This window comes from Taudactylus pleione, unplaced genomic scaffold (assembly GCF_031769625.1).
Source record: "Taudactylus pleione unplaced genomic scaffold, aTauple2 ptg003316c, whole genome shotgun sequence".
Taxonomy (NCBI): Eukaryota; Metazoa; Chordata; class Amphibia; order Anura; family Myobatrachidae; genus Taudactylus; species Taudactylus pleione.
In genome coordinates, this window is record NW_028287670.1 from 92,070 (window position 1) to 106,455 (window position 14,386).

Sequence of the window (14,386 nt, forward strand, 5' to 3'; positions counted from 1 at the left end):
GGTCCCCCGTTACTATCCCCACCCCTCCCCCTTTCAGGCCAAGTCACGTGGGTGTGACGTCACAGGGCCATCAGCCCTGTATTGTCTAGACCTAACCCTTATTTCATCCCCAGCATCTCCTGGCCTCTCCTATCTCTTCCCTGGCCCTTCCTCATGAACCCATGGCCCTTTTTTGGGTGCTTTATGTCCCTTTGAAAAATGAGGGGGGCGCCAATGCTCTATTTGGCACAGGGCACCAAAAAGTCTTGTTACGGCTCTGGTTCCTTTTCCAGCTCAACATATTGAGACATGATAAAAGACAGATCTGCACTCCATTTGTTCAGGGTCAATACTTACTTAATTTTAATGATGCAGTAAGTGTAACAAATTCAATTGTCCATATAAAGTGCAAAAATAGTGCATAAAAAATACTTAACAGAGCACAGGCAGTGGGGGATGCATGATTCCTGGTCCCAACCCCCAAACTGTATCAAAATGAAGCAAACGCTCCTCGTCAAGGGTTCTAGTCATGTACAGTACATAATGAAACAGCTACCGGAAAATATCACTATATATCTCATCATGTTGATGTGATTTAGTAATGTTTTGTAGCCATTCAGGAATACTTACATTACCGATGCTGCATGCACATTAAACGTGTAAATGTAATCCCTGTGTGCAATTGGGCTTCAGTTCTTAATTAGATTGAGCCCTGGAAGCAGTTTCATATGCAGCTGCAGAACACAGTGTAACCACTCCCTATCAGAGGGAGAGCCTCACTCCAGCATGATGTAAGTAAGCTCTGCCAGCTCCTGGGCCTCCGCCTGCCGTTAATGTACTTGCTCAGTCATTGTCACTGTGCTTTCTTTTATACTGCTGCTCCTGCAAACTTTGTACAGAATTCTTCACCCATGAACAGGATCTGTAAGTTTCTACAACATTAATTTGATTTTCTCAATGTTTTAGTCAGTTACTGTACTGTAGATATGTGTAAACCTGCTTCTCACCAGATATCCAGTGCATTATATATAATTATAAAATAGGGCTAGGTTGGTTTTGAGTGCCAGGGCGAAATGCATGAACATTGACTTTCTAACAAACAGACTGGTCCTGGGAATAGGGGGAGGGGGTTCTCTCAGTGCACAGAGTGCAATAACACGGCTCAGTACTGATTTGTGAGTAACCATTTGTTAATGCATTTACCAGTCCATGTGACTCTGCAGCGCAATGGAAACTTTAATTCACCTTCAAAATCTATATCAGTGGTTCTCAATCATTGTAGACCTGGATCCCTCTTGGCTACCCCCAATATCTGCAGAGCAAAACAATAATGAATATAATTTCTAAGTGTTTTTAGATGCCACTATATATACAAGCAATAAATACACAATAAACAAGTGTTTGCAAAAATGGTTCAAGAATAGAATGAATTATACATAGATATTTCTCACATATTACAATTTAAGAAAAATCAAAAATTGACAAAACGATAATCCTCATGTTTTCTTAGTAATGTTTAAGGTTATTTATTAACAGTTTCTTATATAGCGCAGCATATTCCGTTGCGCTTTACAATTGTGTTATGTTATATTCTAACAATTACAGGGAGACAGAGGGGCCCATTTATTAATTTATTAATGATCGCATTTTGCAATGCGATCAGGGCATGCAGTACCGCAGACCTTCCAACATGACCCGTTCCATTAGGTACAATATGCTCTGCTCCTGGACTTCCCTCTTGTACCTAATGGAAGAAGTCATGTTGGAAGGTAGGTTATTGCAATGCGGTTCTCTTATATGATACTCTATTTACTAACACTCCACATACCGTGAGTAATGCCGCTCCTGCTTCGCCTGCTAGCGCTGTGAAGCAGGAAAGTGCTGCTGCCACACTGGTCACTAAGAAACCTGCTGAAGGTAAGGGTGAAAGTTAAGTTCACCCTTCACCAGTTTCTGCCCCCCTATTTACTGTCAGCTGCATAGTTTCTGTCTCATCTATTACCTAGTTCAGCACAGGTGGCGGCAATCATACATTCGGTGGGAAGTCCAGGAGCAGAGTGTTTGTACCTAATGGAACCGGTCATGTTGGAGGGTAGGGTACCGCCCATGATCGCATCGCAAAATGCGATCATAGCGGCCGAATGTATGATCCGGCACATGCAGGGTGACGGGGTCCTAAAGGAGCCCATTCCTGCTATGTGGCCAGAGGCTGCTGCGCATGCACAGTCCCGCGGTCTGCACATAAGCGGCGCCCATTGCTGGCGGAGGGATCTGGGAGATCCCTCCGCCGGCTGACATGTGGTAAGTCCCCATAGGCTACAGCGGCTAACGCTATCTTCAGATGGCTTTAGCTACTGGTTCCAATATCGTGAATGCTTCGCATTCCCGATATTCATACATTTGGCAGCATCGCACCCCCCATAGAAACCTATGGGGGAGGCGGCTGCCAGCAGCAATGGAGGGATCGCAGCAGGTATCGGAGATACCTGCTGCGGTCCCTCCTTCACACATCCGGGGGATACTTAGTATTTGAGGTAAACCCCCGAAAACAGGTGTTTTCGGGGAATTTACCTCAAATTCCCTTTTTTTTTTTTTTTTACTTTAATGATATTTTTTTATTATTATTTTGAATCAACTAGAAACTGGTAACACATAATAGCATGCAATGTCACAGACTGATCACTAAACCCAGATAATCTCTCTTAAGGGGCCTATCCATTAGCAGATAAATTGAACGATAGAATGATATATTGTTCAATTTATCTGCTATGGACAGGCTCCGAACGATGACAGATACGCACTCCCGCGGCCGATAAATTGAATCTTTCATCTCTCCAACATGTTGGTCAATTATCGCATATCGCTGCCAGATATTAGAAATATCTGGTAGTTTATATGCGGTGAATGACGAACGATATTAGCAGCAGCTACAAAGCACTAGAGAGAAAAAAATCCACTCCCTGAATGATGTCATGCGATATCGTTCGTCTTTTGCCAAAATCTGTCATGTACATGACGGATATTGTTCAGCACAGCCACCAGAATTTTCAATAGATATCTTTTGTCTTTCATCTCTCAGAAATACATCTGCTAATGGATAGGCCCCTTTACAGAGTATACACCAGTTATCATGTCACTGTATCTTCCAGCTTTTTGGGGTCCTGCTGTGATGCATGGGGGCAGAGGTGCCTAAAACACTTAATTCCCTAAAGAGTCGATCCATTTACATGCGAGGGGGGAGAGTTGCCGTTACAACAATGTAGAAATATGGCAGCTGAACTCTGTTCTCCACGCAGCCCAATCTCTCCCCAGACTTGTGGAATTTTATGCAGGGCTGCAAACAAAAATACTGCAAGTGCGGCATATAGCAGCACTTACTGGCACGGACGATTGGGTGCGAGCTATATTGACTGCTATGTGTCTAACACCTGGATGTTCCTCGCAGGGATGGCGAGAGGGGGAGGAGTTTGTACTACTTATCCGGGCTGGTTGGAGGGGTTCCAGGTCATTCTTGCTGACTTTACAGAACTCCTTATGGAAGCAGCCCGGAGAGGAGATTCTGCAAACATCTTCGAGGGGTGTCATTAGGCCCCGCCCTACCACAGGAAAAGGCAGCGATTCGTGGGTCTGTGAGGAGGGGGCGGAGCTAAATTTATTTTAGCCCCGCCCCCTACCGACAGACCTGTGATTTCCTAGTAAAGTCTGCCCATCCTGCCCACTTAACTAGGAAGTGGGCAGGATGCGGGAGATCTGCCTACTCTTTCAGGGGTGCAGGAGGCTACATGAAGAATTGGGAGCATCGGGAGTGTAGGCAAGTATGGGCCAGGTCAGTGACTGCCCCCACTACCGCTGACTGGTATAGCAGCGCAGAACATCAGGCAGCATCACAGTGCGCGAGCCAGACGCTCCAGTCAGAACTGCGTACGCAGAGGCTGCACAGACACTTTACAGAGTGATTGACAGGAAGTGCCATTTGTGGGTGGTAAGTTGAACGCAGGCGTGCCAGTGCGTCTCAATGCCGTTGCAGGGGTGTGCATAAATTAGCCACTGCGCTACCAGACGCAGACTGAAGACTTATAGCGTGCACAGGAGTAAGCAATTCCTGAGTGAGGTCTTGGCTTCCTTAACTGCGTATGGGTCCAATGTTACCGATTTTTCCCCAATGTTCCCCTAGTATATGGATGTGGGTAAGGGGAAGTGAGCGTCCTTATGTCAGGCTGCGTACGCAATGTGAATGCAAACATTTAAATAGCACTGCTGATATTAACAGCTGCGGTGCGTGCGTATATGCAGAATTGTGATCCATGCTGAAGGCCCTCTGTGATTCAGATGGATGTGCCTGATGCAATGCTTTAAAGGGCCACTAACCCCAGAACACAAAGGAGTAAATGTACTAAGTGCAATGCCTGGTTGTGTATTTAATATGATTGTCACTTTAAATCCAGCAGATGAAACTGCCGAAGACACAGCAACTTTGAAAAGCTTTACAACAAAGTGGCTGGTTTACAGTTAGGAAGAAATCCAGCTACAGTACTGCGTGCAAAAACAACACCTTGATATTTCTTTTTTGTTCTGCAGGGGGCACATGTAAAACACACAACCTGATTGAGATGTGTGAGCTGCGTGTCATGGCCTAACTGTAGCAGGCAATGTAGAAATAGAGCTTGCCAGGTCATATAGTGTTTGCACTTTGTATTGGCTGCAAACTCTGAACTCAGACGAGCTTGCAGCTAACCTAAATGATTCCATATTGATTTTATATATAAGAAACTATTAATGGATATATTTGTAAAAATCTCATCCCTTCCACCGCTATACAATGTCGTGATTCCTGGCATTTTAAGGTTAGGCAAGTATGATTAGATATTCCACATTACATCAACACTGGCTGTGTAGCTGAATCTCAGCTATTGTTCTCTGTTATCAGTCATTTCTGGATGGGTAGAGGCTGGCTGCAGTTTTTTCAATGGGAATACTTCAGTGAGTCCCAGGGGTATATTTACTTTTTGGTCGATTTTGTGTTTCAGGATCTAAATCACACATTTACTAACAGATGATTTTTTACATCTTTTTTAAACAATGTCAAAAAATCATCTGTTACTAATTGTATGATTTAGACCCTGAAATACAAAATCAACCAAAAATCGGCCTTTTGTAAATATACCCCCCGGGGGCAGATTTCTGTGCTATTTTTATTCCTTTAGTTCTATTCTATGACCCCATTTACAGCACTTTACACTGTATCCTATTTTTTCTCACTTGATATGGTTTCTAATTATTGTAATTTATAATTAACCTCCTCTAACTTTTTATCTACTGCAGTCAGCTTACCGGACTCAACCCGAGGATCAAATCCAACCATAGAAGATCCAACCAGATGATCACAACACAGACATATTCCACCTAGCTCTCCTGGTCAAAATCAGCTAAAGTGAAATCACTCTACCACAGCAGCAGCCCACAAGAGATTGTGACCCACACATCTCCTCTCCAGCCAATTTTAAAAGGCAAACTGAAATATTCTACCACTTGCCAGTAATGCAACTTAACATTTGAAGAATTAAGTTGGTTGATACATTTCCTTGCAGTAGAGGAATCCATTTTCAGTCGTACGGTTGAAAAAATATTATGTCATATTGGGGATCCAGCAAATGATCACAATCTGCTTCAGTATCATTTAAAGTATCTCCTGCCTTGTAATCACAAATCTAAATGTAAAATTTCCTGTGCTTCGGTGGAGGTGCCCTTACTTACATGTGGCTATTTTCTATTATATTTTACAAGCATTATTTTCATTGAAACTTTATATTTTTGAACTTGATATTGTTTTACTGACCTTCTTAAACTTTTTTTTTTAAAAATTCAAAATTAAAATGAAAACTGCATATTTTTCTCTAGCACACTTGCTGTGTTTTGCATATGTAATAGGTGCATTATGTGTTATGGCTGAAAATGGCTGTACGGTCACTCTAGAAAAAGCCGACTGCAGTCACAGGGAATTGTCTGTAATCCCACCTGATCTCCCAGCCAGTATTAAAGCGCTAGACCTCTCCCATAACAGACTGAAGAGACTGCCTGCAGCTAATCTCTCAAGATACGACAAACTAGAACACCTGGATGTTGGTTATAACACACTACACATTCTGGAAACGGAATTGTGTCAAAAATTACCATTGCTGAAAATTCTAAATCTGCAGCACAATGAGTTTGTCAGGATTCCTGAGAAGGGCTTCTCCTCCTGCCAAAGCCTTGTAGAGCTGCACTTGAGTTCAAATGGAATCAGGGAAATTACTGGGAACCCATTTGAAAATCTACAGGTAAATAAATATACACTATGTTTCAGTTGTAGAATTGTCTTGTCTGGTTATCAGTTAGTCTGATTTATATGATTTTTGTCTCTGTAGAGTTTGCAAATTCTGGATGTATCTCAAAATAAAATGACATCTACTGCTCTAGGAGACAAGGAACAGTTGTTGAATCTTTTTGAACTTCTGTTTTCCCACAATATGATAACAGAATTACAGAAGGAGGCGCTATCATTTCTTGGCAACAACAGCACTGTGCAGAAACTTGATCTTTCATCTAACCCTGTGAAAATGGTGAGAATTGGTTTAATGCGTTATAGTGTTATACTGTAGCTGCAGTAGCGTCAAACTTGTGTATTGTTAAATCTCTTTTTAAATGACTATCAACAATGTACCTGACCATTGCCTGGTGTGAGAGACCAAGTGCTGGCACTTACACCCTGTTGGGTGCAGAGGTGTCAGAAGTCTATTCCTGAAAGGACAAAGAATGTCAGCAGTATGTAGAAATGACTGTGCAGCTGCTTTCGTGTTCAGATAAGTAAGCGTGGATGCCTGAGCCTCAGGAGACATCTGGAAAACACCTGGTCCTCCTACAGGCTCAGGCAAAAAAAAAAGCCGCTTTTGCACTTTCATGCAATATAACCTGTGTATTTATATTCAGCAACCCCATTCCTCCCATGACAGTGGTGACAGTATGCAAGGTAAAGAGCAGTCCATTTAGTAATAATATACTGTAATTTATGTATGAGCTGGGAAAGGGGGAAGCGTCATGAAAAAAGACCTGTGTCCGCCCCAGGGATTGAAAAGCGATATATGTAGCTGGTTATTTCACTGGTATTATCGGTTATTTTTGGGTGGAGCTTATTTGTCAAGTGTCGCAGCGATACATCTTAACAAGGCATTAACAAAGAGGGATCACTGAAACCAACTAATTATTAATTAAATAATTTGTTGTTTTAGAACAGGTCTATTAAAAAATTTGCCTCGACATTAACATAGATTTATTTTATTTATTAGCATTTATTCATATAGCGCACACATTTTTCCGCAACACTTTACAGAGGGAGATTTCAGCTATTCAGATCAGTCGTTTCTCTTATACATCACTATATATGAACTAATGAAATCGCTATATGTCATGGACAGAAGCTGTTAGTTAGGGCCCCAAGAGAAAGCAAGTGGCTACTTAGATGAATGCCTTTTCTTACATCATAGGTGAATAATAAGGGGATTGTGATAAATATGCAAGGGTATGGGAATAGTAAGCAAGTGAACTTACAGAGAACAGCACACAGAAATTAGTGAGCTCTAGTAACGTTAATATCAGCAATATTACATAGGTAGTTTAAGGGAAAGTCCTAAGGGTGAGCGAGTTATAGCTCTAGTCAGGGAGGGTTGGAGTTCCCGGCGGTCAGAATACCGACAGTGGTAGGTAAGTATACTACCACTTACCCTCCCTCCGCGATGCCTTACCCTAATCTCTTCCCCCTTCCCGCACCCTCTATTGCCTAAACCTAAAATCTCCCTACCTGCCCCCTAAACCTAACCCTAATTCCTAACCCCCGATACTTAGCTTTGGGTTGTCGGGATTCTGATGTTGTCGGGATTCCGGCGCTGGTATTTAGACCATCGGCATCCTGCACGCCGAGATGCTGACTACATCCCATCAGGGACAAGGCAGGATTTCTAGAGGAGGGGTTACATTTGTGTTCAAGATGTGACTATAGACCTATTACCATCGCCTTTCATGCTGTTGTCTGACTATTCATTCCCCTTATTAACATAGAATTTAATCCCCTATCATTGCCATCTCATGCCTCTTACTGACTGATGCTTCTCTTTTCCCACTTTTTAACCCACCCCCCCACTGGCTTACCTTTAGCAGTACATACAGTAGCTGCCAACATATAGACATGTAGATCGACTCACCCAGACCTGTTTCCAGTTGCTTACTGAAATTGCCCATTTTCAACCAAGCTTTGCCCTCTTCTATAGCCGCGATTTGGCCAATTGCAAGGTAGTGTATGTATGTATGTATGTGTGTGTGTGTGTATGTATATATATATATATATGTGTCCTCATTCACCAATCCTCAGTACGCCATGCCGCGCAACTTTTTCTTAAAATTTGCATCTTATTGGCACCGCAGATGCAGCGAAACAGAGACGCCGGGCTGCGACTTTACCCGCACAGAAATTAGTTATAAATATGTACAGTCGCATAAATATGTACAGTCGCATAAATATGTACAATCGCAGATGAAGCAAAGGGGAACTTGACGTGAAAAAAAAGCTGAGGCTGATGCATGGTAAAACTTTGTACACAGATTTAGACTCCGTTACACACAGATATACAAGTGTCACACATCAAATTAATTAGTGCAGTCTCATTAAGCGTTTCTGTCACATCACATTGCGATTAGGAAGCGTATTCGAAAATGATGCTTAATGCAAGCCATGTCGCACGGTACCTGGCGCACAGAGTAGGGCTGTTTGACCGCGGCAATCGTGTATGAGGACACACCTGTAGGGGGCTTCTAGACAACCGTGCCCCCCCCTCTAAATGCTATTAACAACATTACAGATAGATTTATAATATGAGGTATACACAAACAGCATCTTTTCATCACAAATTTCTTACTTCTACACCACTTTCATCAGGGCCGGCTCAAGGCACGTCCAAGTGGCGCAGTCGAACATAGAGGGTGCACCCCTCCCAACCATCCTGATTTCAGCGGGACAGTCCCATTTTTTGGGTCGGAAGGTTGGGCACCCCATCGCCGCAGTGGTGCCGGACCCCAGAGAATCTGAATTGATGCCGCGCCTATCAGCGCAGGGAGGGTGCTGGGGGCAGCCCAGCTACTGAAGGAGTGCTGGGCTCGCCCCCAGCCTGACGTTAAATGGGAGGCGTGCCATATGGGCACGCCCCCCAAATATGCCATTAAGGGGGTGTGGCTGATGAAAAGTAGACCACACCCCTTTAGGGGAGCGCAACTTTGCCATGTGCAGGATAACCGGGCGCCGCAGTCCGGAACTTGCGCAGGATGTGGCAACACCTGGAGCCGGCCCTGACTTTCATTATTATATTTAGATGGTTTGGAAATTAGATTTGTAGTGAAAATTTGTTTTAATGGATGAAATAAAGATTCTGTTATTATTTTTGTAAACTAGTCCTTCAGTGCATTACATAGCTGAACCCCTTGCTGCTTCTAGCTGCTGACACTGTAATGCAGATACACCCGCAGTGGCACACAGACTATAGGCATGCTGAATAAATATCATTTTAATTAGCATTCTATTCACATCGTTCTGCAAATAAGATGCATATGAAGGGAACATTTTTCACAAAAATACGCTCAGCGCTTTTGAGTCACACGGTGCCCACGATAGCGCGGGGAGGATAGATGTATGTGGACACCTCTGTACGACACCATTATTAAATAATGTAACCTCTCATCCAACTGGTCTACCTTTCCGTGCTGCACTGTCTAATACCAAGAGAGATTTACCGAGAGACCATTGTACTCCGGAAGAGCTGCTAATATAGCTAGGAAACAGCTGTTGTAGGAGAGAGAACAGTGAACCTACTTGTGCAACAGGTCTTACCTGCTGCAGGCATATAATCTTACTCTCACTCCACCTAAACAACCTGTTATGTATAGCACTCCTAAAGATCATGAAGGGAGTGGTGACCGTTCCTTTGTCCCCACACCTTATGCCACTGAAATATCCTGAGATACCAACATACAGTATGTGCAGCCTCAGCCCTGTCATTCCACCTGACAACATGCACGTGAGGACGCTACTTAAGACCTGAATCAGGAGGTCCAAATGTGCAGTTAGATAGCACTGTGACTTAACTCTTTCACCCTCATAACCCTGACTACAGCGTGTAAGGGGAGCATCAAACCTCTGAGCAATGGGAAAATGCCTGTAGAAGTGAGACCAAAGAGGAACCTTCCTGAAAAATATGAACAAGGGAGCTAAGTAACTCGTGTTTGCACTGTGACGTGGTAATGATAAAATCCAGCTTTTTTACTACATGATATACTGAGAAATCTTCAGTTTCACACTGTTTGCTCATGTGTAACAGTGCATCACATTTCCACCATGTCATCTGTTACACACCCTGCCTTATTTCGGGTTGAGAAATTGTTGAACGTGACATTAGTAACACTGAACAAATAATTGATGATAAAATGGGTCTACCACATGTATGCCCTTGCCTGAAAAAGGACTTAATATACAGTTTGTTTGCAGTAATTATTAGAGGACAATTAAACCATATATATATAAGTCGGCTCATATTGCTCCTGGAAACTAAAATTGTTAGCAAATATATTTGATACATTTGCTAATATTTTAAAATCGTTTCCACGGACACTTTGCTGCTGAGCTGGTGCACCTCTACATGGCAATACTACGGTCACAGAACCTGGAACCCTACAATCGCCATCAAGTCAGGGACAAATTAGAGAAACCGTTCCAGGAACATATCGGAACTAAATAATAGAGTAGATTGTGGTTATTTGTTCTGCCAGGGTAATAAAGCTGCTACAGATATATTGTACATGTCATTAACAGATGCTCTGTACTAGTCAATTTTCATTTTAGGTTTAGCTGCTCTTTAACTATACATTTCTTATTCTGCAGCTTCCCAATGACAAGGATCAGGACAAGTTGTAGACTGGGCCAGTGCATTGTACTGTTGGTCAAGGACCCAAATGAGGACACATGGCCTTTTATTTGGGATCCTCCTAATCACCAAATGTGCAATATATTCTGTTGGGGGGATGAGGATAATATCCTGGCATGTGGGATGCTGGTGCTTAGAATACCTGCACCGGAATCCCGACACCTGTCACAATCCCGGAGCCGCCATCCCAACTACCAGCATCCCAAAGGTAAATCGCGGGGTTAGCTGTGGGGTTAGGGGTTAGGCACTAGAGGGACGGTTAGGCATTAAGGGGGAGGTTTAGGTTGAAGGAAGGGGGAGGAAAGGTTAAGGCACTAGGGGGGAGGTTAGGCCCCGGGGAGGGTTAGGGTACCATCCGACAGGTGTGGGTATCCTAACCGTATCGGGATGCCGGCGTCGGGATTTTGCCTGCTGGGATCCCGAGTGCCAGTGTCCCATACCCAACCCTTGTTGGGAAGTGCCTCTTTTGGGATCCCATTGCAATGGAATACTGATACTTGGAGTCCCAGCTAAATAATTGGATGTGCAGTATGTGCACTGCTAGGGGAGTTACACAGGGGACATTGGAAATTCTGCTGACAGCTAGACAGCACCTCATTCCCATTATCGCAGCACAGGGAAGTAATAGTGTTCCTGAGGCTACAGTTGGCAGATGTACATATTGTACGGTAGCGTTTCACACAGACAAAAACAAAAGATCTTTTATTCTTTTCAGAATGTTAATGGGGCCTTGGAATCTGTGACCGAGCTCATTAGGATGCGGATGACTTGAAGTAATGTATTATAAGGAAGTCTGAGTACACCACTTCAATTTTTGCACATATTGGAGTGCATTTCCGGCTTGGTGTGCTCAGAAGTATCAGCATCTAAATCTTTATGAATGTATTTTATTGCTTGAAATGTTGTTCTCAGTAGATTTTATTGTATTGCTTACCAGCAGAAGATGGATACATTTAGGCATAATAGGACTAAGGGGCAGATGTACTAAGCTGTTGAGAATGATAAACTACCAACCAAACAACTCCTTTCATTTTTCAAACACAGACTGCAAGATGACAGTTAGGAGCTGAGTGGCTGGTAGTTTATCACTCTCCAAAGCTTAGTACATCTACCCCCATAATAATATGGTTGTAAATAAACTAGTAATGCTGGTTTAACTCAAGGAGATTGGGTCTGGCTCAGAGTTGGATGATATTTGGGTGTATATGCTCCCACATTTAGGGCTTCATTCAGAGGCGGCCGTACGGTCTACGACCGCACGGCCGCCTCAATGTTTTTCCAGTGCGCATGCGCACGAGGGAGCCGGCTCCTTCGTGCGCATGCGTGAGACCCGCTACGACCGTCACTGTCGGTCGTAGCGGGTCTCACGCATGCGCACGAAGTAGCCGGCTCCTTCGTGCGCATGCGTGAGACCCGCTACGACCGACAGCGCTGGTCGTAGCGGGTCTCTTTCCAAAGGGGGCGAGCTGTCGATGTTGTTTGACAGCTCGCCCCGTTTGGAAGGCGGGCCGGGGGGTGGCAGCCCAAATGGAGGCGTTCCCATGGGAACGCCTGCCGTTTGGGGGAGATCAGTGGAGAGCTTCCGGCTCTGACAGAGCCAGAAGCTCTCCGGGGCTTACGACAAGTGAGACCCTACCCTAGGGTCTCGTCGTAAGCCACGATGGTCTATGACCATCGCGACCATCACCCTAGCGGTCGTTAGAGCTGTGGATGTAAATCCACAGCCTAACGACTGAAACAGAGGCGGCCGGTCAGGATGCAAGCGGCCGCCCAGTTTCTGAGCGACCGCTTGCATCCTCCGACCGCCTCTGAATGAGGGCCTTCGTGCATGCATGCAAGAATGAACCCATCTTGCTATGTACCCACCCCCTATCCGCTTGTTCCATGCCAGTCAGCAGCATCAGTGCGCAGCTGCACTGGTAGTATACTAGGTGCAAAAGATACACCTGGAAACATTTACACTTACTAATTCTGCATAGCCTGCAGCTTCATCAACACACAATTACTGGACTTTTCCTACCTGAGAACACCCCATTACAGCCCAGTTAAGCCTTTTCCACTACGCCTCTGCATCGCCTATACTTCAGTGCAGATATGCTCCGCAACTCCGCATCAGCTCCAGTCTATCTGATAACGCTCTATCATTGCTGAGCTAATACCCCAAAATGCTGCTTACTATCATTTTTCCACCATTTTTTTTCATGCACATTTGTAGAAAAGTCATGCAACCTCGCCGCGAGTACCGCAAATTGGCACTTCTATATATTGACCCCATATAATTTATTCACAATATTATTGCATCACTGTTCTCATTAATGGTTGTGGTTTTATTATAGCTTTCTTTCTATGGGGCCTATTCATCATCACTTCATTTCTATCGGGCCATTCATCAAGAAGGTAAAGCAGCAGATACTGTATCACAGATATCTCCTGCTTACCTTCCTCTTGCGGAATGGCACGCTGTCCCCATACACTAGTATCACAGATATCTCCTGCTTACCTTCCTCTTGCAGAATGGCCCGCTGTCCCCATACACTAGTATCACAGATATCTCCTGCTTACCTTCCTCTTGCGGAATGGCCCGCTGTCCCCATACACTAGTATCACAGATATCTCCTGCTTACCTTCCTCTTGCAGAATGGCCCGCTGTCCCTATAGTATGGGGACAGAATTCATCAAGCTCAGAAAATACAATATTTTCGGAGCATGAGTGCGGGAGCATTCACCATCTTCAGATGGCAAGTGCTCCCGTTCTGGGCTCACAACCCGCTCCTTCCCTATGGGAAGTAGTTCCTGGGTTGCAAAGAGGAATCCTTTCGGATCCCTCCAACCCTGTCCAGCTCCTTCTGCTAGATGTCGGGGCTCTTGTGCACATGCGTAACCTGTAGGTCTTGCAAGCGCACTAGTGTCACTGCTCCGTTCGGGCCCCGATAATTAACATCAAGAATAGACCCCTTAATATTAACTGAAATAAATGCACAAAAAATCCATATGTTTGCCCCGTGCATTTTATTAACTCGTTCTCTTTTCCTCTTAGATTCAACAAGACTGTTTTCAGCAACTAGGAAATCTTCGCACACTTGTAATGGCTAACATGACACTTGGGCCTAAGCTGACAGAACAACTTTGCTCAGAATTAGTCAGCACTAAAATTGAAGTCCTTATTCTACTTAACAGTCAACTTTCAAAGATACACAATACAACATTGAAAGGGCTATCAGCCACAAATCTAACAAGTTTGGATATCTCCAAAAACAGCATGTCCCAGATTGATAATGATTCCTTTATTTATTTGCCACATTTGAAAATTTTAAACTTGGAGGAAAATCAAGTCAGTCATCTAATTTCCGGAACATTTAAGGGTTTAGTCAGTGTTCAGTCCTTGAACTTAAAAAACTTTTTCAGTA

The 14,386-nt window shown here is 44.0% G+C and overlaps 1 protein-coding gene across 1 annotated transcript; it reads left to right on the forward strand.

The window, feature by feature from the left end:
- Positions 1-776: 776 nt before the first annotated feature.
- LOC148430741 (toll-like receptor 3) lies at positions 777-14,352 on the forward strand (the record flags this gene model as incomplete). The annotated part of the gene is made up of 4 exons (XM_088466496.1): positions 777-903; positions 5,302-6,296; positions 6,384-6,578; positions 14,017-14,352. Coding segments are annotated over exons 2-4 (975 nt in total), but the record flags the coding sequence as incomplete, so codon positions are not given.
- Positions 14,353-14,386: the final 34 nt, after the last annotated feature.